At 34.0% G+C, this 27,146-nt stretch overlaps 1 protein-coding gene across 1 annotated transcript; it reads left to right on the top strand.

The window, feature by feature from the left end:
- The first annotated feature begins 1,918 nt into the window (after positions 1 to 1,918).
- Positions 1,919 to 25,743, top strand: LOC113501859 (short-chain dehydrogenase/reductase family 16C member 6-like). Its single transcript, XM_026883152.1, has 8 exons — positions 1,919 to 2,058; positions 6,356 to 6,431; positions 17,796 to 17,955; positions 18,709 to 18,860; positions 21,676 to 21,853; positions 22,800 to 22,988; positions 24,154 to 24,336; positions 25,385 to 25,743. The coding sequence occupies exons 2-8, from the start codon at positions 6,364 to 6,366 to the stop codon at positions 25,460 to 25,462; spliced, it is 1,008 nt and encodes a 335-aa protein (XP_026738953.1). The 5' UTR covers positions 1,919 to 2,058; positions 6,356 to 6,363; the 3' UTR covers positions 25,463 to 25,743.
- The last annotated feature ends 1,403 nt before the right edge of the window (positions 25,744 to 27,146 follow it).

The raw sequence follows: 27,146 nt of genomic DNA, 5'->3' as shown, positions 1-27,146 counted from the left end.
AGGCCATACAGAAGCCATAAGCCAAAGGCTCAGACCAAACAGAAGCCATAAGCCAAAGGCTCAGACCAAACAGAAGCCATAAGCCAAAGGCTCAGACCAAACAGAAGCTGTGAACCAGAGGTCCAGGCCAAACAGAAGTCTTCCTGTTGCTCTGAATTCTCGAAGACAGCACAGCATACGTCCAGCGTGACTCGCCGCGCCAGATCACCATACGCCCGGCAGCCGTAGCCGAACCAGCCAGCAGTTCCAGCTCGCAGCGATGATGTAGCTGTACACGTAGGAACTTACAGGGCTCCCGCATGCCAGAGTCCAGCTTTGCTGCACTCCACGAAGCCTTCTACAGAGTCGCCAGCAGCGTATTCTCGTGGTTGTTTTGGTTTTGGTGAAGTCGTATTGACGCCGCTGATTGTCTGTAAACAATTCTGAGGCACGCTATCTCCTGAGAGACATAAATGCTTCTCGATTAGGTTTACGGTTGTCAAGTGTTACGTCACACACTATAGAGCATAATACTTGTGTAGAAGCCTACCAGCGCCTCAATTTTCTTGAGCTCGGCCGCTCCTGACCATTATCAAGAAAACGTCCAAAGTAATCTATTTCAGTGTCTACGAAAGAAATATTTTTAAATTAACCGAATAAAAACCAGCATTCGTGACAGTACTCAAAACTTGACAACAAATAAAGTCCTTCTTGACACATAGGTACTAACAAAAATTCAACTAAGTCTGTTATTTTAAGTTTCGCATTCGTCGCAGCAGCCCTTATTCGAGTATCAGTAATACCTCTGACTATTATTGCAACTTTCAGATCGTCAGACAAACCTTTTTGGTATAAAACGCAAAAGAGACTTTCGGCATATGTCATTACTTATTTAAATGTTACACATAACCTCAACGAGCTAATATTCAACCTAAGGCCCGATCACGCGTGGAATCACGGCAGCTATATGAGTTATCACAACGTCTATGACCACTTCATGGACTACGGAACTCATGGTGTTTATGCGATGATAAAGCGATCTACTTCTCAACATGCGAGAACAATTACGACACAATCTACGCGAATCGTTTTGGTTTTTAACACTTTTTCAAACGTTTGGGCATGTCTCGGGAAAAACAGAATAAAAATAAAAAGCTCACCGATACTCGTGGCACAGTCAAAAATAAAATTTGCAGTAATTAGATGAAATTCAACAAATCCTTTACTTTAACTGAAAACAGATGGCACAAACAGCACTAAGCACGTGGTCTATCCCACTTCTGATCTTAGAAACCAGAAGTGAGGACAGGTTTTTAAAAAGCAAGCACGGTTACGTCACAAACATTTAAACCCAATCATTACAAAGATAACTTAAAGTTAATACATCAAACTCTAATTACTGCAAAGGAATAGGTATGAATGGCAATTATCGAAATAACAATATGGCTGCTATGCTGAATAAATACAACGAAGGTCACGGAGATGTTCCAGCGAAGCCAGCTGACACAGGAGAGAGAGCGTTGCTAAGAGCGCTCCGTCTTTTATAGCGGACTGCTTGTCAAATCCCAGGTTCGAAAGAGGTTTCACTAAGGATCTTGAAGGAGGTTTCACTTTGAAAAGGAGGTTTCGTTAACACTATAATGTGAATAGGAATAACTGTCCAGCTTATTCGCCTTTTTGATGAGGCATTGGATTATATTTGCTTTTTATGATGTATTAAAAAAAAACTTAAGGCCACGTATACACAATATGGTTAAAAGCTACAAAATAATACAAAAAAGAAATATATCTACATAAGTTGAGACACATTATGTAACTAAAAAACGAATTAAATCACTCAATTATTTAACATCCAAATCCATCTCTATTGTGTTAAAAATCCATTTATAAAATAATTAGTCGTCTACTGTAGAGATTATTGTGGACTTGCCCGTGCGGCAGAACGTGAGTTACCTTTGCTCTAGTCACTCGCGACATCCGACGACGAGCGCACGCGGCCGCCATTGCGGTTGGTTTCCCGCCTATTATCTGACAGTTGTTAGTCTGTGATCGTTGTATTGTTTTACCGTAAAATATTATGTAAGTTGCTTTTAAATTATGCATTTATTACTACATTTTATAAATATTATCAGTATTATAAATATATTGTAATATACTAATTTATTTAAATTGTCGGCAAATACGAGACTTTTTACTAGTAATTAGATAATTTTTGTTTTAATTTATGCCATTTAAACCTGTCTTTTTTTAATTTATCTCATTTGTTGTTCCGTCATTTAACTAATAAGATGCGTTAAAAAGTATTTACTCTGAATTAACTGTTCGGTCATTCATTTCATCAACATTGTACAACAAAGTTAAAGGAGCAATAACATTCGATTAAAAACTCAATGTCACCAACCTATTGAATATTTATTAATTGAAATTTACAATTGTAACAGCTAAATAGTTAGAGCATAACGGTTAATCAAATCGTAGGTCATGAGCATAGTATCTAATAATGAGAAATTCCAGTTTCCTTATAAACTTAGATTTTAGTACCTACTTATCTTAATTGCAAGTACTAGCTTATGTAGCAAGTGTAACAATATTTTTTATTCTACACAACCATCCCCCTATATTGTTACTTCTCAGACTGAATTATTTTTCATTTATACTCCCTGTTAAATATTAAAAACGTTCTAATAAGTGAATTAAAACAAATATTATCATAACAATAGTATTTCAACGTTTTGAATACTCTTGTAGGTCAAAATTAGCATTTAGTATATCAGCTCTCAATCGGTACAGATGCAAACGGCGTGATCTAAATATAGACACAAATATGGAATACAAATGGCGGATCAAGACTTGCCGGTTTTAAGAACTACCTACATAAGATCATACTGTAATGAAATCTGTGTAATTCGATTCAGGAATAATCCTAAAACTTTGAGATTTTCTTGTGTTTGTGAGTTTGATCAAACTGACTTGACTTATGAAGTCACCAGTTGGGTTTAATTAATTGTTTTGGCATATAATAGTTGAAGAAGGTTATAGGTTATTTATGTCATGACGAAACTTCTGGACATAACTGGAAATAAAAAATTACACTTACATGATTTCGATAGATCGTATTGAAATAATAAAACAAAACTTGTCAAAAAAATTTGATTGATCGATAAAAATAAGATGTTCTTTCAGAAATAAAAACGTAACCAAGTATCGAACATGTAAATACTTTTGGAGAGCAACCGGCATTTGAATAATTGATCTCAAGTTATATTATTTTTGTTTACATATGTTTCGTTTTCATTTAACTGTAACCAGTGATCGAATCAGAAACAAACTTCTGTTACAATTGATAAGCTTATTTTTTCCGGTGCAAAAACATTTCGTTTTTTCTTTATCTGTAAAAAGCTGCGGCAGTTTGTGTAAGTAATATTTACAGCGGTTAATTAAAAACCAGTTTTAAGTGTACATTTGGTCTTGAGATGGAAATCGAGAAATCGAAATACAATCGATAGTCTAACAAATGAAATTCGAATAACAAGTCCCCGATTCTGCTATTTACAATGGCCGATGAATGAATGGCAATTGGATTCCATTTAAAAATATTCTTATTCTCAAGCATTTTGCCAATTAGTTGGAAGTTCAATGTATCGACCGTGAATTTTCCGCCCCTTACTGTATTTTCAATTATTATGTTGAAAAAAATGCTTAGAATAATACGAATAATGTTAATTTAATCCAATTTTCATTCATTTATCGATCATTGTAAATAACAGAATCGGGGCTCAGTTTAGTGGCAATGTATTTGTTCAAAGCGTCTGTAGTCTACCAGATCATAAGGAATTACCTTTTAAATAAGACTTACCTTCTAAAATCATTACCTTGAGTATTAACGAACTTCTCTTCCTCCGTTTTATCAACAAACGTCAACCATTTTCCTTTCTACTAAATTTCGTGTACCTACTGAACCATTTGGACTGTCAATAAAGGTATTAATATTAATAGTAAGCTTAGTTTATTAGCCTATTATTATCTGTTTAAGAATGCAAACTGGAGTAAAAATCAATATAATTAGAGGTTACTACGACTGTCCTTTGGGAAATATCACATGTGCAACCGACTTTAAAGTTATTAGCACTGTTTCAATGTTACAAGTAATAATTTAATTTTTAAAGACAAATATGTATAGAAAAAGATAAACTGCAATTAAAAAGCTTTTGATCTTTAATTAATTTACAAACTGGCACATTTTAATAATAATCTTTAGGAATAGCATATATACTCATTCACTTCTAATTCAAAGTTAAGAGCTTGTTACAATAAATACAAATTTATTTCATATTTATATTGAGCAATAACATCTAAAAACAAAATTAGTCCAATATTTGATATCCAAAAAAGTTTTCTTTAAACATAAAACATAACTTTAATTACAATTTAAACTTTTTTGTTATTGACTAACTTTACCTTACTTTCTGCACAACAGCGAAGGCTATGCTCGAGTTTGTGCATAACCTGTCAAATTCGATCACCTTGATAAACAAAAAGTAAAAATAACTTGGTTTTGTGAGTCGAAGCAAGGCTAAGTCTTACTCCACACACTTTAAAACTATATTAAAACAAAATTTAGTCAAAGCGGAACAATTACCGAGGTCTCGGAAGTTCTGCTGATGTTGAGAGACAGCTTATCCTTGTTGTGTATGACGTATTGACAATATAATGTATGGTACACAAACTAGTTCTGAGTTCAGTGATCTTCGTGACGTCACGGCAATCGATGCTGTTGGTTCTTCCTAGAAGGATATTAATGACTTGAAATAAAATTATTGCTTGAAGAGTGTTGTATTTACGGAGGTCTTCCCTTCCCCGTTGGTGATGATAGCGCGATTTCTACTGTATTAGAATTCGTTAAAAAGAATGTAATACAATATCTTCAGTCTAGCAAATATACTTTTCAGCTTTGTTATTGATATTACTAGTCCAATAGACAAGTTTGTTTACATTTGCACAAGTTGTTTATTCTTGTACATGATATGTCTACATCCGACTCATGGATATTGGTAAATGAATCGTGTATACTTAATTCAAGTTTCAATTTAAGTTTTTCCTTTGGTATGGGATTACCGGCTTAATAAAAATCCTTGAAAAGTCTTTGAATGAATTATTTAGTTAATTTTGATCATTGACTGTCCCCGTTCTGGTTATGTTTCGTTTATTATTAGGTATTTAATTGAACGTAATATGTCACTGGAAGTCACAGATAATTTATCCAAACTAACACCATATTATGTCAAAACTAGCTGATGCCCGCGACTTCGTCCCCGTGGGTAGAAGATATAAGTTATGATTTATACCTGCCCTGTTTTTTTCACATTTTCCATTGTATCTTCGCTCCTATTAGTCGCAGCGTAATGGTATATAGCCTAAAGCCTTCCTCGATAAATGGTCTATTCAACACAAAAATATTTTTTCAATTTGGACCAGTCGATCCTGAGATTAGCGCGTTCAAACAAACAAACAAACAAACTCTTCAGCTTTATTTATTAGTATAGATTCACTGTATTTTATACGTATACGGAAAACAGAAATAAATAGATATTGGTTTAAATTTGACAGTATATATTCGTATTCTCGTAACCCTTTTTCCAACGCAATAATTAGAAATACAATATCATAATATGGTACCGGGACCTACCTCAATCGGTTTTCAGTTTTAGATTATTAAAACTTGGCCTATTCTTAACCGCTAACATGTAGACCCTATGAAAAACCTTCTTCATTTTCACTACAATCACATAGTAATTTAGTAAACTGTTCTCGACACATGGCTACGAATTTGCTAAGGCTGCTGCTCACACGCACGGCGCCAAGACATCGTTAGAACTATCAACTAGCGCTATGAACTCATATGAACAATAGACTTATCAATTGATGGTACTTATCGAGTAAAATTTTCCATGATGGTACCGTAAATGTATTGAATTTTGTACTATAGAGCAAATTGAATAAAACTACCGATGCAATTCCGTGAATTGCGCAAACGTACTAGAGACCTTCACTACTTATTTTCTTGCGTGCCTTGTTAATTGTAAAATGGTTCCTTAAGTGAATATTAAAAATTGAGCGTCGAAAAGGACTTCAAGATGGTTTGATACGTTTCTTTACTGTTGACGTATTTCACCAATAAAGTATAATTAAACTAAAAGTTAAATTACAGTAAAAGTACTATTTAATCCTGGTTTCATACAAATAACATTGTAAAAGATAGTTCACCTCATTCCCTATTAATCTAGATTCTTTTATATATTTCTAACTCTTCAAAAGGTATGTACAAGTTTTAATTAATCTCTGAATAATTAAACTGACAATATGCTTTCTATTTCAGTTTTCAAAATGGCGACGGTAACTGGAGAGTCAAGTAAAAACGGAGCAGCACAAAATTTGATGGAGAAAGCACCATGGTGAGTTTGAAAGTCAAATATTCTACTCACAGTCGAAATGTAATTGCAAGGCTACTACTAATAATCCCTACTAATTTTAATGGGAATGTAAGTTTATTTGTTACGCTATCACGCCTAAAAACTAAACCGATCTTTATGAAACTTTACACACATTTTCTTGAAGAAATTAGAAGTAACGTTAGGGGTTTGTGTTACTCAACTTACTAAGATTACGATATCCCAGGCGTTCAGAACCGAGGGAAACAATAGTTAGATATTTATAAAAAAGAATTAAAAAAAATTGTTCCTCTTGATACAACGATACGACTCGATTAAAAACTCATTGACGGAACCTTCGGCAAACGTAATTACTTGAAATTTTGTTATTCATGGTTTAATTCACAGCGGATATGCATAATCATTACATCTCGGTTACATTGTTGCCAACATGTCATTCGCATAATTGATCAGCAGTTACAATGTTAACTTTTATAGGATTTTAAATTTATATTTAAATACATTTCACATGACTGTGATATATTTCCAACGACTACAATATAACTATAAGTGCCCATTTATGATGATATAAAATATTGTTTAGTGGGTTTGTGTAATGACAATAGATAAGTCTTTTAATGATGTTTCCACGATTTTTTAAGCTTAATAACCATTCAAGTATTAATTTGGATAGCGACGAGGATTTCGTGCAAATATGGTAAAAATAAACGGTCCATCAACAGATGTATGACCGTAACAACCGTTGCTTATCAATGGCACTAGAAAACATCACTTTTAAAATTTTAAACTTTCTTCTAGCTATCATGGACAGAAAGCAGAATCTCAGAAATTGGGTTCCGATTTTACCCTTTAAGAACGAAATATTAAAACAAAATGATATAAAATCCGCTGTTTTCCAAACATTTTCTAATCTTACAAAAAAAAAATATGCATAAATAAGCATAAATACTGATCCAATCTAGTTCTTAATCTCTCTTATTCATTCAGCAACTACTTAAAACTATCAAGGTTACCAGTTCAGAATATTGCGTACGACAAAAAAAAACACCAACATTGGCCAACTTTACATCAAATAAAATTTCAGCACAGATCTTCCAGAAACTTCTATTACGTTCTAATTCTGCTGGCCGGTATTACTGTATTACTCAACCCTCTGTGGCATAGGAAGGAAACCTTCGAATCCGCGGCAAGCAGCTAGTTAGTGCAATTTGTGTGTATACGCATGTGCTGTTACACAACCTCCTCGCATCTCGATCACGCGCAGACTATTGACCTTACGCCGTTTATACGTGACTGTGTGCGTGACATTGACTTTCGGGTTTATGGGAGATCTTCAAGGCCGTTCAGGGTTAATATGGTGATTTGATATTAAAATGGGTTTTCTTATTGGGTTCATTGTAAATATTTCGAGTAGGTATGCAGTGGAGATAGATGGATAATTTTGTGTGGAGTGTTGGTGTGCGCTCATTTTAAGCAAATACAAAAATATTAGTGTGTTTAAAGGCACTTTATGGAATAGAATTGTATATTCTCTCTATTGTACTCCATAGTATTGCAGCAGTGTTTACGTACAGAGAACGGGTAACATAGCGATGCTGTCTCTAATTAGTTATAGCGCGCGACTTTGTCCACGTGGTTATGCTGTTAGGATTATTTGTTTTATAAGATCCTTTAATTATAGCTTGATAGTATCAACCCTATAGCTTTCCTCAATAAATGGGCCATCTAACACTGTAAATATGTATTCAAATCGGACCAGTCGTTTCTGAGATATATTGAGTAATAATCTGAGAGATACTTGACCTGTAAAGTTCTAGTAAAGATAGCTATATCTTCCAGACTACCTTTGATGTAGTCGACGGAGCACGTAAATACGTAAACATATTACAGTTAGTATCAATTGCTCATTAAAACTATTCCCATGTACACCGATACGCGACGCTTCTGCGCGTCCAACATTAATTTGCGTAAATTAATCTTCTAATACAGCATTAAAAGTATCTTTATCACATTACTAAACAAATGATCTCATAAGAATAACGTGTCATGAATAGGCGATGACGAATTATATTATTATTTAAAAATGTTTGTCAATAATATATGTATCCTAAATTGTAATAAAATAAGGTTTAAATAATTCAATTGTTATTGTGTGATGTACTTTTGTTTTGTACTTGAAACAATGAAGGTGACTGCATTGTATTGTTTCAAATATTTTTGGTAGCTATTTACATATATTTTTTGTGTAGAATAATAAAATTTCACCTAAACTCGCTTTGAATTTGAGTATAGTTAAATATAAAAATAATATTTACATAAATACAAAACAACACATCTTTGTTTATTAACGTTTTGCTTCCAATTAAACTGATTAAAGGAAAAATCATAGGAACAGACGACCAAAATTGCTAACAAAACTGACTCGGGAGTAATTTATACAGCTATCTAGATAATTTGAATCAGGATACGTGGCAGCGTGAAAAGCCAAGTTCAAATAAGAGAACTAGTATGCCGCACCGCGTGTTTGTACTCTACACGAGTATTCCAAAATTGATAGGTATGAATATCGATGCCATTGTAAATGTAAATAGTATTAAAATTACAGGTCTAGCCGGAGGTAGCTGACTGTCTATGAATGTTAGTAACAATAACGATGCTTTATTTAATTTTAAACAATTAATTAGAATTGAAATAAAACGACTTTTACGGATTTTATCGCAGTTAAATTTTAGATTGTAGTCCGCCGCTCAACGAGGTCTGCCGTCGCCGAACATGCTGAAAGCCCCAGCCATTATATTAGATTTTACCAACCACAGATCCTCGCTAAAGAATCCAAATTCCTACCTAGAATGTATCGCGAGGCTATTGAGATTAAAAAAAAATACCAAGAACAGAACTATACGACAAATACTTAATTGTTGAATCAGTCTTACTGAGGGGTATTCCATTGTCCAGGTATAGGGTTGAGGATATTAGATAGGCAGACAATGTAATTGTTTTCTTCTCTGGAATCGTCAACCCGCTAGCAAACAAGCTTGTATATGGTAAGATGTCTTTGCCCGGCATTAAGATAACCGACAATGTTCTATTTAAAACAAGTTAGTTCAATTCCTTACTGCTTGGACTATTGAATAACGTTTTAACGTATACCCGTAGACTGGTCAATATTATGCGTACTTACTCGCACATAATGTGTACTTAAAGTACAATAGACAAGACAGCTTTCTACATCTTATTAACTTGTGGTTGTGTCGAGTCAAATACCTTTGTCTTAAATGAAACCGCACATATAACAGTGTTACCAGTTAATTATAATACCGATATCATTCAAATATTGGCTCTAAAACTATTGTATTCAATCTTCTTGTTCATACTCGCCTATCGAGTTGTTATTACGTTTTTAATGGCCTAAGAGTTTTGATGATTTTCCTACAGCGTACTTACCTACTGTGTATATAAATGGACAAAAATATTGCGCAGAAAGAACCTTACAATAATACTCCGTGATGAAGGTACTAAGTTTTATGCAAATGAAGATATCCCATTCTAATTTCATTAAAATTTAAATAATTCTGTCTTCGTTTGATGCCGTGGCCAATATATTTCGGTATAAGAAGGCAGCTAATTGTCTGCGGCACACGAACACACTGCACGCACTCCACCTGCACTCGTACTGCTTCACTAAACGCAGGATGCCTCACAGGATGCACCTATATTGTGTATTATGCTGATTTTCGAAACGTTTCCTCTAATTATGCAATGCACAGCGCTGCAACTGGCATACTAGTGAAAGTCGTCTTGTGTGCACCGCGTCTGTACTGCAATACAACAGTTTTATAAAATAAAATCTGTGTTTGATGGTACACATCCCTCATTTCACTTATGTTTTAAGTGATTTTTATGATCGGATTGACTGGGTTTGACATTATCTGTGTACTATGTGGTTCGACGTGTCGTTCGTTGGCAAAAACGGTGGAAAGCAGAACCTTCTATTTTTCGAGTGAGTAGATTGCTTGATTTATTTAATTTACGGACGAATAGAAAACAAATAACAATTGTCTTTCTATCGTTTGCGTCCAATTATGTTGTAAGCGTTGGTATTATAGTTAGTTTTTCTTCAATTAACCTACTTACAATTAGTTCTAGACACTTCAGCCTATTATCTATAAAAAACCTACTCAAGCACTTCATTTATTACTTTTCCTCATGATTAGTCAGCTTGATATAAAGAAAAACGTGTAAGAGCAATAGCATTAATGAAAAATTAAACATTAAGAGACGTTTGATGTGCAGTGTGAATAAACTTAAAACTCTTAGTATTCAATTGAATACAGTTAATGAAAAAAGAATCTTTAACACAGGTTTAGTCATTTAAGTAAGAATGCGCCGATCAAATCAATTAGATCTAGTCATAGTCTACAACTTATTTGCGTAACGTTTTGTAATAGAATTATATGCAGTAATAATATTATAGCCAACAATATTTCTTGTGCCACGGAGACGTACGTGTATACAATTTTTAAATATGAGATGTGTATTCATACTTGGCACCATACGTTTATATCCAGGTCACGGTCCATGTGCCAAAATATGCCCGAAACCGTTAAGGCTATTAGATATTAACACACTCACAACTAGGAGATTAATGGCCATAATAAAGTTATTCCGAAATCTTAGGATATGATGAATCAACTCTATAGGTATGCAACCTTTTTCTGGTACGAAGTGGAGGGTAACGACTATACCAGATCGTGCCCAAGACCTAGGGATACGATGTAGGGTATGGGAAATTGTCCGAATTAAACTATCCCAACCCTTTTTATACTCTGGGAATTCCTCCTAGTCTCTTTCTTCCTTTTGGGCAAGGCGTTGACAACTACTGAGAACCACCAGATTCTTTCGCCCTTCCAATATATCAATCTTCCAATGGTCCTATAGAAACGCAAATTCCACAATTTCCAGTACGCAAGCTTTTTTCTATGGATAAGCGACGTTAAGTAGAAGAAACTTTTTCTCTTCGTTTCTCCAATTAAGGGATCCCGTCTTTACCTTTGCCAGAGTCACGAGATCGCTTGCGCACGCTTTTGGCTCCGTTGAATCCTGCCAAAACCTTGAAAAAACAATAGCAACTTTCCTACCCACAAGTACTTACATAATTGTGCGTCGGCGATATAATTGGTTCAAGCGAAGGTCTTTGTAGATTTCTTATCGATTAACCGTATTAATGATATCCTCTGCTGTTTATTTAGCAGTTTGAACAATGAGATCTAATTCATTTATTGTCTAACCTTGATAGAATAGTGCCAGCTCGACTGACGTTAGAGAGTTCAAGATAGTTTGATTTTAAGATTTTATTTGTTTTTTGTATTTAGCTCGTCTTTAAGTTACATTTCTGGGAGGTTGAATGTTTGGTTCAAAAGTATGGGAATATCATTTCTTTTTGACAAGTGACGTAGTTGTTAAAATGCATATGCCTTGAATTATAATTTTTAACAATTCATTTGCTTTGTCTTATCCTGAATATTTTAATACAATTTAGGTATAATGCGACTGGGATGCGGGGATGGTATTCCAGTTGCACAATTATAGTTCCACATTTTTTGTGTGAAGTCTTGCTTCTTGACTTCGACAAAATCACTAATATTTTAGTACGGTCATAATCCTTCTTCAAGTTCGTTTACCAAACTTGCAGGCTTTCAGCTTAACCGCATTTAAATGGCTAGCTTAACCTTTTCTTACTTTAAATCTGTCATCGCAAACATCAGAACCACTGCCTGATCTCGCAATGCGTGTCAAGAAGTACGCAAGATGTGACGAAAGCATTGCCTTAGTATTTTGCAAACATCACTCATATCACTAACATCTGCGGAGACTAGAGTTATGCTATTCAATTATAAGATGTAGATATAACTGTAAATCTGTTACCTTTAACATTTGTTTACTTCATTCGTTCGGGAATCGACTAAGGATTCGATCGTCGCTTTTGTTTTTGAAACAATGCATATGCAAAAATGCGTGCGTACATATTTTTGTACTGTAAAAAAATGTTTTTTTTAATTAGTATCTCATTTTAAGTGATGGGTTTTCTTTGCATCTGAACTTGTAAAGGATAGGAAGAGAAGAGTGAGGAACTATATATGTACTATATAGCTAATTAACTATATAACTAAGCTTGGATTTCTGTTTCAAGTATGGATACGTATCAAATGGTGAATTATTATTTGTTCTGGATTGATATAAGTGTCAAGGCAAATATACATAAAACTTAGGCAAATATAGTAGATACATACATAAATATTCCAAAGACTCAACATTTCCCATGCAGCGGAAATCGAAATTCTAAATCCAATTTCATTATCAACAAAAGACCGCTGCAATCACTAAATGTTTATAAAACATCATAACAGCTCTCCACATGCAGTTTATCAATCTGCCTTAGGAAACGATGATAATAACGTGTAGTGCATTTATCAACGACACAACGCTCGTGTCATGAACGCCAGTTGCGTCACTAACCCCGAACTTGAATACGCACTGTACCGTATTACCGCCGCGTTTCAACACCGCTAACTAAATGTGTTGTAAAATATATTTAGGAAATATTGTTTGCGATGTGAGCCAATCATTTACTGAATGGATTTCTAATGGCTTTTGTTTAATAATGATCTGATGAGTTGCATTGAGTAAATAAAATATCTTGTCTGGGCGACTGGTTCTGGACTCTTAACTATTGGACATGATATTGCACAATTATATGATCACCTTTTGATGCTATGATTATGGTAGTTAATTTAATTTCTTATAAGGGTTCACGAGTGCGTCTTTAATTATTTTGCGATCGGTGTTATTGAAAAGTTATATTCCTATAATGTCAAATAGAGTCTGTGTGACACAAATCAGATTAGTTGCTGATTTTATTTATTAACTTCACAAAAAAGACGAAAAACGGTTTGAGTAAAGTTCTGATTTTCTTGACAGCTGGATAAAGAAATTAGCCAGCATAATTCTATGCTGCTGTCACACCTACACTGCCTACCTAAATCCCACCTATTACTAGAATTGATAATCACATTTCGACTTATTAATTCATTCCTGACAACACGATTAGTTGCACTGGTTGTATCTATTTTTCATAAAAATATTTTGAAGCCATATCAATATTGAAATGTTATGATTTTTTAATTAACGATATTTTACTCTTCTGTTCGATGTATTTATACAGACGCTGTTTTATCGAGCGTTCGATATCCCCAGTGCGTACTGTTATGTCAACACAGGCAACCGTCACGTACACTTGATTACTGGCTGGGTGGTACGTAATCTGTTCTAGTAATTACTACTTATACACGGTATTCTTAGCATGGCTTTCAATATTCTAGCCGTATTGTTTCCGTGGTTATTTTCAGACTAATTTTCATTATGAGTTTCCTTGTGTAGTTCCAACGTTGTCTCAAATTGTATGCTTGTGTGTGATTTTCTAAGAAATAAGTAACACATACTTATGAATGGGACTTAATGAGTAGTATTTAAATCTTCAATATTCCAATCTTTATTTTATCTCTGTGTATGATATTTAATTACTAATAACTTTGGAGAGAGAAGGAATACTACAGTAATTAACGATTAAGGGTACAAAGATGCAAAAATTATTCGTCGGATATCAGATATTCGTGAGATGCCTTTGTGTCAAAGATCTTAAGAGTCTAACATTCCATTATTTTTTGACGTGATATCATTACTTTAAACAATTCTTCGACAATTCATCGTGGCCGCGTCGTTTAAAACACAACTGCTTGTCCTACGCGTAGATCCAACCCTGCGACACGTCGACCCGTCGTGTACTGCGTTTTCGACGTGGTGACCTTTACCACTCCACTATCCGTGATGTCAATTGTTTACTCGTCTACCCAGACGTATTAGATTTGATGATTTTACACGGCAAATATAAATCATAATAAAACGAATGTGTATTTAAACAATATTTGGCCTACATTTTTGTAAATAATTTTGCATGTGGTTATTAGTTTTGCCTACATCTTGTATCTATGTAACTATGAACGAAATATCCATAAATTAGTGAAGCAAGGCCAAATAAAAATGTATATGATCCGTAGCCCTGATTTTGTGCTCGGTCATCATTAAGCGGTTTTTTTAAGACAGATATAACATAAATTCTGTTTCAATAATTTCGAATTTAGTGAATGAAAATGTAACGAAAATATCGAAAAATATATTGTATGAATTTAACGCAGATTATCAAAGATTCATAAAGTATTATATATCAAACGCAAAAAAATAATAAGGGAAGAATTTCTTTTACTTTAAATAAGTATCCTATTTTAAAACTAATAAAGTAATAATATACCTACATATGGTATTGCTTTATTATGTGCTTTCAAAATTATTACTTCCAATGCATGTCCTAATTTAAATAACATTTAAAATGACTTTCAAAACGCTTTATACTTGTTGTTTATTGATATTTACAGTCGTCCTCTACATTGACTGCGCTTTGTTGGTTGATAATGAAACGACTGGAAATGAAATCGGTTATCAGACTTATCGCCTGTCACTAATAAATGAATTTAAACAAGAATATTCAGTCTGCTTGTTGGAGAAATAATAGAAATTTGTTGTTGAATGAAGGTTAAATAACGAAGGACAAATTAAACAATAAAGTTTCGTAAACAATTTCGATGTTAATTCCAATTTTAAAATAAGATTGTTTTCTTATTACTTATATTTTTTTCTATTGTAGTTACTGCAAAACTACGAGTATATATTTGACAACCTGAGTGCTCATGTATACAGCCAGTACCGTATATTTTGAAGATTAAATAAAATGCAAAAATAATAATCTTGTTTATTGTTGGATAATATTGGATATTATATCTTAAGTGTTAGAATTTCTTTATCAATGTTCTGTTATTTGCATAATCGGAATGTTGTTGAAGCAATGATAGACCTTACCCAACTGCGCTGCGAAATAGGTGGTATAATTGCTAAATTGTAAATCTCAATGTCAGTTGCTTGTGTTGGTATATTTTGTTGGATGTTTTAGCACTTGAGTGATTATAAATAGGCAGTTTACTATTAAAAAGTGAGAAGCCATCCCTGTACTTGTAGATGCAATGAAAATCCATGGTGGCACACTCACACAGCGCACTAATACAGCTTTCGCTGTATTACGCTGTCAATCTGTTTCGAACGCTATCATTCTAGATTGCGGATCGCTATCAAGTCTAAAAGTGTACAAACACCTAAGTTAGATGGATAAGATAAGTGGGATTAGTTTGTTAATTTTTATATTTAAGTATTCAAATGATTTGAATGACTTGCACTATGTCTTCGAACTTGTCCGGAACAGTTGAATCTTGATCCCCGCAAGGTCTTTTATATTTTAATTAAATATACTACCGTATTTAAAAAATAATGCACTTAAATTTATTTTGCTAAATATTTTTCATTTATTAATATTTTTCGTTAATTGAAAACCACGCAATAGGTACTAAGAATTAAAAAGTAGTCATATAAATAATTAAAATGTCACCATAAAATTTAGGATATTTTGTAATTATTCTTATTTTTGGAAACCATCAACAATATAAATGTTGTAATACATTGTTAAGTTGTTTAGGCGAGGCGCGAAATACCCTGCTTTTTACTATACATTGCGAAGCCGCTCAACTATAATATCAAAACAGAAATACCTTCGCCGGCAATGTATCGTACTGTCACTTTATTTCTCTTTGCGTCTAAGCGAGCCTTAAGTTATGAATGAAATGAGGTAACGATACACTGACATTCCTATGAATCCTGTCATTGTTTCTTGTGTTATAAAGTTGGCCAGGGTCATGGAAACAAATAGAATATACAAAGTACGGCATATCAACATATTAACCTATGATTTGTAATGGCCGACTTCCTTCGTGCTTGTAATTCACTTAAATACGTATGGTGTAGGTACATTTAATGTAATGTGTAGGTCGATGTGTAATGAATGATTGATGTTTACGTGGTTAGGGTGTATGTATATGAGCGCGTTTCATGTGTTGCGTTTGTTATGGTTCGTTAGGGCTCGCGTTTGTAAAAAAACGCGCGTGTATGCATATGAACGCGTTTTGTAAAAAAAAACACCCTTGCTCACGTTTCCTTATTGGACAAGAAATATTCTCAACATGTGGGCAGGCCTTTAGACACAAAATAAAACGAATTTACCACATTATACGAATTTTAGATCCTGACCTTTGACTCTTACCCGAAGCCCTGGCACATGTAAAGCGGATCAAAACATGACCATGTTGTAAAACCGCTTAGAAAACCTTTTATAATATAATCACGTATACATAAACATGCTTTAATGTATCCAGTAGTCCAAAAAAGAAAAAAAAACTCATAAAATAAAACAAGTTTGTCCTAGGAAACGACAACAGAAAAAAAAACTAAAATTTTATTTGTTTATTTTTTTGTTGTAGCTTATAAATGTAAATGAATGGGGATCTCAGTCTATTTATTGTGCAGAATTTATCCTTACAAATGTTTTTGTATCACATCTAACTATCATGGTTAACCTTGTGCCGAAAGATTTTTTTTACAAACGTCTCTATAAGGAAAATGATTAATATCTAATGTAGCTTTTTGTAGTCACAATCTTAATTATCTACCTCATTTTGTACAACCACTATATCGGAAGCCCTAATACAGGTGGTATTCTGTAGATTTGGGACCCACGGTGCGTGACTTGTCATGGGAACGAACCCCGCGTAGGACAGACGTGCGATCCACGAATGCTTGCCCTGAGTCTGTGCATGTGACTTGAATGTTTATAAATCTGATTAAATTCCTTAGCGCAGGAGTAGATATCTCTCAGTATTCTAATTAATCTTTAGATGACTATAGTAGTCGAAGACCTGTCTTAGACTGAGTTTAACAGGCTTATCACCATGTCATAAATGTTTTTATGATGTATGAAGTGGACTACGCACTTTGGACACAAACTCATAGCAGTTATATAAGTTAGACATTCAGAAAAACAAGACAATTAAATTAATTACAGACACAACATGTAATTTGTAATGAAGTGTCATAATGTTATCCATGCTTAATCCTTCACTACATTCAAAATGGCCTGTGCCCAGCAGTGACACATGTGTATTATTATCTTAAGTGTCTCAAAACATTCCTAATATCATCACCTTAAGTATATAAATCATCTTATACTGATGATAAACTAGATCATTACAGCGAGCTGCTCTTTGTTTTGTAAGAGTATACGATCAAGAGTTTCATCACCATTATACACATGCAGATTCTGAATGATTCTAAAATTTCATATGTCATCATTATTTATTCTTCCTCTTTCCCCAGGACTGACGAACAAGGAATAGCGATGAAGGTGTACAACGGCATCGCGCTTGCCCTGGAGATCCTGGTGCTCTACATCAAGATGACAGCCACCTGGCTCCACTGCCTCTACCAGCTCGTCGTGCCGCCGGAGCCCAAGAGCGTCAATGGAGAAATTATTATGGTAACTATCTTTATATAGTAAACTGGACTAACAGATAGACCTAAGACAGGAATGATTTGCAATGCAGCACGCCTTTACAAATCAATAGAAAATTTATAGAAAAAGACAGACCTAATTTTCCTGCAGTGGATGACGTCATCAGCATACATGCCGAATTAACAATGATAATATCTATGTCGAAACGCAAAATTATGAAAAAGCAGTCTTGTTATAATAACATATATTATATTTCTTACAGCTATTTGATACTAAAACGGTGTTACATATCGGAAATTGTGTTTTTGTTCAATAACTTATATCCATCTCCTTCAATGAATCATAAAACTCTTATAAAACCATGTTTATAGATGCTTTGCACCACTACTACGTACAGATAGTTATAGGTTCCTATTACAGTTACACAATAAAATTGAAGTATAAAAATAAAAAAAAGCTAACGATTCCAGCAACCTAATGACACTACCACCAATGCCATTCAAGGTAACATAAGAGGAAAATTATTTAATAACTAAGAGTTAAAGATCAAAGAAAAATCCTTGATGAGAACAATCTATTATTTAATTAGTCATTCTTTATTCTCCGCTTTATGGTGAGTTCCCACAACCTTACGATAAAATTATCGTCAAACCGCTTGTTGTCTTTAGCTGCTCTTATTCTGTCAATTGTATTTTTTACTTGAAAACTTACCATCATCGGCCATCATTAGCCTTTTCCCAACCTACAGCTTATAAATACTGGTTTCTGAAATCCTAGATAACTGGCGCTGGTCACGGCATGGGAAGGGAGACTGCTTTGCGGTTTGCTAGACTTGGAGGGACTATAGTCTGCGTGGACATCAACCCTACTGGCAACCAGGAGACCGTGGACCTGATCAAGGAACAGAAGGGGAAGGCCCATCGATTTGAGTGAGTAACAGTTATTGTGATCATTTTCAAGGTCGAGATAAAATCGTTCTGAACAATGCGACGTTTTTACCCTGTTAAAATTGTATATTATAGAAGATTAGATAGAAGTTGGTAAGAAAATCTTTTTTTAAAGGATAAAAAAACGTGTCCTCATTGGATTAGGACTGCAAATTGTTGCTTCTGACTTTTTTTAAATACTTTCATATCAATTCGCACAGTTAAGTACGTATCCGTATAGCAAAACGAGGTTGTTTTTGCTGTACAAAAAATTCTATTCCATCAATATTTTATATTGCTTAAATTTTTTCCCACTGGAGTATTCCGGAGGCACGCAAGGCCAAGAATAAAAGATCAACAACACAAAAAGTGTGACTTAATTCCAACCGTCGTTACCAACGCATGCTATTTAGTGATGACAAATAAAACTAATTACAACCAGTTCTAGATTCATTTGCCATAAAGAAATAACCTCTTGTTTTTATCTAGCACATATCATATTAAATTTATAAATAATGTGAGTTTATGATGTGAGAAACAAGGAAAAAAAATTAATGTGAAATTATGGGTTTTTTTTTGCTTCTGTATTTAGTTATGTTAGGTATTGTAATTGTTATAAGGTTTTTGAGACCGTCGAATCAAAAATGATTACTTTTTTCCAACTTATATTTAACAAAAAAGTTACAAGGTCTATACAAGTATATTGTACCTACCAATGTTTGAAATAAACCCAAATATTACTATTTTAAATTATTGAATTTTAGTTCGTTACACATCATTTTGTTCTGAAGTGTTAAGACAATTATCACGTCAGTCACTAAAACATCCTATCTCTTGAAAATCGAATCATTTACTGCATTATAAAATTAGGCTATATCACTCTAGCAGTTGCCGTTTTAAGATTCCATAGAACTTTGATGATGGTGATTGACACCAGCCAGCTGCGCAGTTATTTGTATTATGCACACGCGTGTACGCAAACACAGGAGCACTCACTGTTCCCTTGCTCTCATAACCCGATGCGACGACAATTACCTAGCCTAGGACTCACACCTTTACGTGCCTTCTGAAACACGGAAACTGATATTTATATCTAAAACGCACACATTCGAAAAGTAGTTTCGTGCTTTGATTCGGCTGTCTTTTTTTAACACCTTTTTTTTTAACATGACATATTGATGGAACATTTTAAAAGTCAAGGCTAGAGATCAGCCTTAGTCAAGGCAAGAATATTAATTTTAAAATAAATCTTAGTGATTATTGTTGGCGCCGTACCTTTGTTCTTGTGCTTTGAAGGATTTTATGAGCAATAGTTGGCACTTGATACGCATAATTAACATAAATACATGATCGAACGTCATCCGAACATGGAAAATATACATGTGTACATTACATTGGTGTGAAAACGTAAGGAAATATTGAAATTAGTGTTTACTTAACTCAGATTATAAGGTTAATAGTGATGCTGCATTAAATTTTATAAATAAACAAACTCAATTGTAAATACTAAAAAAAAATGCATCAATATTACATGATCAAAGCCTGTCTCCTTTTCATATCGCCCGTAGTCTCTGAAGTGGTTTCACACACTTGAAAAGTTTTCAGGCGCGTTGGATTGGTCGCTATGTTTTCTTACGCCATTTTTATCAAGTGATAATTGCTTTGCAATACACATATGAATGCCAAAAGACATTGATCCCACGAGTATTTTCTTAGCTGTCCAATGGTCATATCTCTAGGCTATCACTGATATACTACCAACGTAGTACCACCGTGGTGGGGCCTGCGGGACGGACATGTCGTTTGGCGCATCCGATCTTACGAGGAAAGGAGGGTTGGCTCTTTACATCCAGCCATAGCATCCAGCCTTCGAGAAGAAGTCCAACGGGACAAAGGGGGAGGTTTTCGAACGGGAGGACTATAAAAGGCTATCACTGATATCACACGAAATTGGGAGCAATATTTTTATAAAAAAATATAATATAATATCATATAATATCATGGGACAACTCACACACGGTTATCTGATCCCAAGCTAAGCAGAGCTTGTGTTATGGTAACCAGACAACTGATAAACTTACTTATATATTTCTAATTACATACATATTATAGATAAATTACACCCAGACACCAGAACAAATGATCATGCTCATCACACAACATTTGTCCTAAGCGGGAATCGAACCCACTACCTCCGGTATAGCAGTCAGGGTCACTAACCAAGTAACCACTAGACCAACCATGTCCTTAACTTTAAATCATTTTAAGTATTGAAATTTACATTTATTTTAGTCATTGTTTGCTCTTTGAATACCATCACGTACTGTATATAAATGTTCTTGCTAATTTTCACACCTACTCAATTTGAATTTAAAACAAGATTTCGTATAACTCCATGGTAATTTGGGTGGGTGATAAATATGACTCGTGCGTTAATTTTATGATGAAGCACGCAATTAAATATAAGTTTTCATTGTGATTTAAATCATAATTCAAATAAGAATTTCAGGGGTTAATAATTTTCATAATTTATTTAATTTATATGTTCCACTGTCATATTTATGGAGGCTATTTTCTGAATCTTTAAGAAAGTTATTAGATAGAAACAAAATTAAAAGATCCTTAAAGATCGTTGAAATACGAACATGGGTAAAAGAACGATTTCTCTTTGTCATTGCAATTTGTCTCGCTTCTACAAATACAACTGCGTTTTAATCATCTTTTGCTCTACTATTTGTTATTTTTAGTAGTAGTTTTTTTCCAAATTCTTTTCTACTAGTGAAAAGTATGACTTTATTATTAATTTACACCACTCTAGATGCGACGTGACAGACCGCGAAGCCATCAACGTGCTGGCAGAGAAGATCCGTCGTGAGGTAGGCGAGGTGACCATGCTGGTGAACAACGCCGGCATCATGCCCTGCAAGCCGCTCCTGCAGACCTCCGAGAAGGAGATCCGCGCCTCCTTCGAAGTTAACATCCTCGCTCATCTGTGGGTAAGTGAACAGTGGCGAGTGTCGAGATCAGATCTAATGTCGGGGCGACGGAACTGTCCATGAAGGTTACCGTGGCCCCGGAACACAATAGCAAAGGAATTAACATGGATGGATTTTAGTTAGTAGAAGTCTGTCACTCCCTTCAGCTCGATCCAAAATGGAAGGAGTCATTTCCAAGTCACATCCGAAACTAAAAATAGATCAGATGTAGGTAACTAGATAGCATAGAAATAGCAAAAAGAGATAATTATAGTATCTTTAAATGTATGGGAAGGATTAGAGGATCACATTATGACAACTGTCGAGAATATTTCTAACTATACACAACCCGTTAAAACATGGACTTCGTTTTGACATATCATGGTAACTATATCGAATACTCAGTATGTATTTAGTCACTCATACAACCCCGTGTCCTATCAGTGGAAAAAAACATCCTAAACGGGTTGTCGGTAATGTTAATGTTACCAACGCTTCAAAACAACCTGGGCCCCTTCGCCCCCTTCATTTGCTAAACCGCTTTTTGTTTACGCGTAATCACTGCGCATGACAACTTATAAATATTAATAAATACTACCGCTGTTACTTGGTGTCGCTGGATTTCTTTTTTGCGTATTTTTTTTTATTATACACGTGTATCAAGTTTTATTTTAGATCTTTTTTCTCTAAGTAAATTATGTACGGCTAATGTTAGATAAAAATGTTCACTAACAAATTTAAAATATAATTAATATCTGACTGAACGTTTCCTTACTTTGCCCTAATATCATAAATTGAAAAAGATATGAATTTTTCACATCAGGACATAGTATACGTGAAAGCCATTTTCGACAGACGTTTTTCTGGTTTTTCAAAAATGCCCTTTATGTTGTAAACAAAACCCGATTTCCTGATGCCTTTAACACCCACTCACCAATTCACGTACTTACACATAATATTGTTCCAGCTCCTCCAAGCCTTCCTACCCTCCATGATGGAGCGCAACCACGGCCACATAGTCGCCATGTCCTCCATGGCCGGTGTCGTCGGTCTCCGTAACCTCGTCCCCTACTGCGCGACCAAGTTCGCCGTCAGGGGGCTCATGGAGGCCTTACATGAGGAACTCAGAGAAGACAAACTGAAAGACTACAGTGGAGTAAGTTTTATACTAATATTATAAAGAAGAAAGATTTTATTTGTTTGACACGAAAAGGCTTCGAAACTACTGGACAGATTTGAAAATTGAAAGTGAAAATTCTTTCACTGTTGAGAAGCTACATTATCCCCGCTGAACATAAGCTATAATTTATTTTGAAAAATATTAGGGATCCGTAAGAAATCGGAAACCTATTTCAGCGTACGCTGCTAATACTATAGACTAGTATAGACAATATAACAAAATGACAAAATGATGTACTACGGTACGGGGCTTGCCTACCACGCGGACGAAGTCGCGGGCAACTTCTAGTTACAAATACAGCTCATATAATATATATATATATTATATATATATATATATGATCTGGTGAAGTAACACAGACTGCGGTCAAGTTTACTATGTTATGGTTTTACAGTTCCTTTTTTCTTGATGTCCCCGGATCTAAGGACTTGAATAAATGTGTCGCGGAGTGTTTTACGCACATTAAAATTAAATGCATGACAAACAGTCTTGGTTCGTGAATTCGTAAAAAAGTCATTTTTTTTATTTACTTTGTGCAATTACTTACTAACATCCTTATGCACATCCGTATTGCCTTGCGTCCTTCAACTTTAGGAAACTACCTAGTCTTTATCTTAAGCACAATCAAAATTGTGATCATTTTATACCATTTAAAAATCCAAGGTGGTTAACTCTCAAATCCAAGATTATTTTTAATAACCTTAATGTGCTAAATATCTATTTTTATACATAACATTTTGTTTTGCATTTAATATGTATATGTAGCAAACAGATACAGTTGTATAACATGCTATACGTCCAATGTCCATGCTGTGCTTAATATCTGTTAATCATAAAGTGCTTATCCCATGTATCGAACAAAATAGAGTCATCAGGAATTACTAGAAACTGCAATAAAATCTGCACTTTCTCATAAATTTCAAAGGCTTAATCGAGTAGTTATTGGGCACAATATAATTACTACTTACGCAATATGTCACAAGCTCGACCCCCGTTTCTATGATATATAAATATATGATCCGTCTTTACACATGTGATTTGAATGTTTGTAAAATTCCCACGATACAAAGATTGTGAAGATTTCTTGATTTTCATGAAAAAATCGTCATCACCCCTACCTAAATAATAATATTTGTTTCAGATTAAACTAACAGTGATCTGCCCTTACATAGTGGACACTGGGCTTTGCAAGAACCCGAAGATCAAGTTCCCGTCTCTGATGAAGATTCTGACGCCTCAAGAGGCCGCTGACAGCATCGTAGACGCCGTCAGGAGAAATTACTATGAGATCACCATTCCAAGCTCCCTGTACTACATCAACATGGTGAGTTGTATTTTGGACCTTATGCCGAAGATGATAAAGCTGACGGACTCGATAAGTGGCATTAATATAAGTGGTAACATGGATTAATTGATCATGCGGATCAGTTTTTTATAGTCAGCTGATAGTTTCAGCAATTTTTGTGACTTTTTTATCCTTATGGCAATCTGGTGATAGTTTTCTGAGAGTGTTGTGTTATAACGGCACATAAGCACAATTTCGAACTAATTGGGATGTCAAATCAACTTCCGAACCAATTCGATCGACGCTAACGCTTGTGAAAATGAAAAAAGAATCTGATATATAATTATATTAAAGTAGAAGCAAGGAGAATATCATGTAGGGTCACATTAGCAGTCACACTATTTAGACAGAATATAGAGGCCATCCTTACAAATTTATTTAAAAAAGTACAATTATCGAAACTGTGTAAATGAGGCGAACATAAAACGGCAAAAAAAAATGACAATGGCACTCCCTCAATACCTATCGTACCTTATAAACACAATCTAGAATAAATCAGCTCCAACCCAGTCAAGTCAGGTCCACCCTGTATGTATGTCGGCGTCCTTGGACTTACGAGTCTTGAAGCTAGCACCCGTGACACTGAACAATAAACTCGTTGGCTGACCCTCGCTGAACAACCGGTTTCAATAACTGCTCATATAACTTAATGACTTCTGATATTACTACTAATGCTGTTGGGTCTGCTTTTTTTAGCTACATAGTTGCGGAATTCAAACTGAAATGGAATAGTTAATTCTGCAAGAAGGATTTATTATATCGCTTTTACTTGTTAAAGATTTTTTTTTTAATAATAGTAACTGCTAAACTAAAATCCTACTTTGATGTTATAAAAGCGAAAGTTTGCGTGTATGGATGTTTGTTGCTCTTTAACGCAAAAATCACTGAACGAGTTAAGACGATATTTGGTACACAGATAGTTTATAAAAAAATATCCCGGATTTATGTTCCCGTGGTTCCATCTTCGATTTTTAGCGAGCGGGCCCGCGGGTAAAATCTAGTTTTAATATAAATTGTTTATTTTCAGATCTGCAGAGCATTCCCGAGAGCGGTTCCATTATACCTGAAAGACTTTTTAGATTCAGGATTGGAAGCCCATACATAAATATAACAATCAAAAACTTTACATGATTCCCTCATCACGTGTTTAAGGGAATTCAGCCCTTAAGAACTAAAACAATTATTAGGCTGAAGTTTATTTAGAGATCAGGTCCTAAATCAAACAAATTTTATGTTACAGGGCAAAAAAGATAGCCCATGAAAAAAAAATATTTGTAAACAACGTTTTGACCCAGGAAGGTCAGTTGGTCGAACTAAACCCTACTGCGGGTAAAGCCTTATTTAAAGAGGGTAAAAATTAATTAATAAAGCCCCTATTTGTTTGGGTCTGTTTGTTTTTATGATTTTACACAAATGTTAGCACATACCTATCACAGAAATTGTGTGTTTGCCGATAGAAATAAAAATAAATGTTTTAAATTAAGAACAATTTAATGTTATTCTTTTTTTTAAGTTCTTAATTTATATTGATGGAAAAGGTTTGAAAAACACATTCGACTTTTGAAATTATGTTTCGATATTTAAATAAAATAACAACTCACTTCACATTTTGGTATCATTATTTTATTTTTGACGTGATAAGTTTTTGTTTTATTATGGTAGGTTAGGCAATAAACAGTTTTAATTACGATGACTAAATAGCCAACCGAAGTATAAAATTTTAAATAATCTTCTTAAATATTATGATAATAAAATATTGTTTATTTCATCAAAATTTGTTCAATCTACGAACATAATCTGTAAAATATTTATTTATATATTTAATTGTTATTTTTGTATAATTTTCTTAATTGCCTTACTTATCTGTAAGATTTGTGATAATAAGTCTACATTGTACTGAAACCATTTTAATATAAATATAGGTATAACCATCGAATACTAAAACATCACTTATACAACTTACACAAAGTAACTCTTAAATGTGTTGTTGCTGCGACACACACCTTAAAGTGGCAACAGAGACAGCATGCGACTTAAAATAAAGTGACGTTTTAGTATTCGATGATTATTTTCATACTTTTTTCAATATTAGTATAAGTATAAAAGTCAAACAATGCGATTAAGTGATATATGTGCCTAGATTTATATGTTTTGAATGTTTTTGTATATTAATATAAATCTTGCCTTTGTGTAATCCCACATTTATATACTACATATACTATTCTATGAATTAGTATATATGTAATATATTTTTATATCTGTATATAAGATTATTACCATTATATACACAAAGTACAGTTGTGAAATGTTTTTTAATATTATCAGAAAACAATAATATTAGGAAACTTTTCTTCAACACAACTTAGAAATAGATTTACTAAATTCATTTTTTTTAAAGGATAAATGCTAACTTATGTTTAGTATTGTAAATACATGATTAATCGTCCATATTGTGATCAATACTGAATTTCTGAGTGCCATCGTTAGTAAAACAGTGAATGAAAACATGATAATATATATATACTTAAGTTTATCAAATATTCTAAAGTGGTTCGTTACTCAACTTTGTTTTCTTTACACAAAAGGCCAGCCAACATCATTTATCATTATTATTCGATGAAAATTTCTCATTCTTAATTAATAAGTTTCTTGAAAACTGGCTACATATAGAATTACAGTATATGTAGTTATATCCCAAAAAAAAAGTAAGCTCAAACGACACTTTGCATACTTTGCCGGTGTCGATTTGTCTCAACATTTCACTTTACCGCAATAGAGACAGGATGCCA

Source organism: Trichoplusia ni, chromosome 16 (assembly GCF_003590095.1).
Source record: "Trichoplusia ni isolate ovarian cell line Hi5 chromosome 16, tn1, whole genome shotgun sequence".
In the NCBI taxonomy this organism is placed as follows: Eukaryota; Metazoa; Arthropoda; class Insecta; order Lepidoptera; family Noctuidae; genus Trichoplusia; species Trichoplusia ni.
The sequence above is the reverse complement of the archived record's forward strand: the minus strand, read 5'-3'. Positions and strand labels throughout refer to the sequence as shown.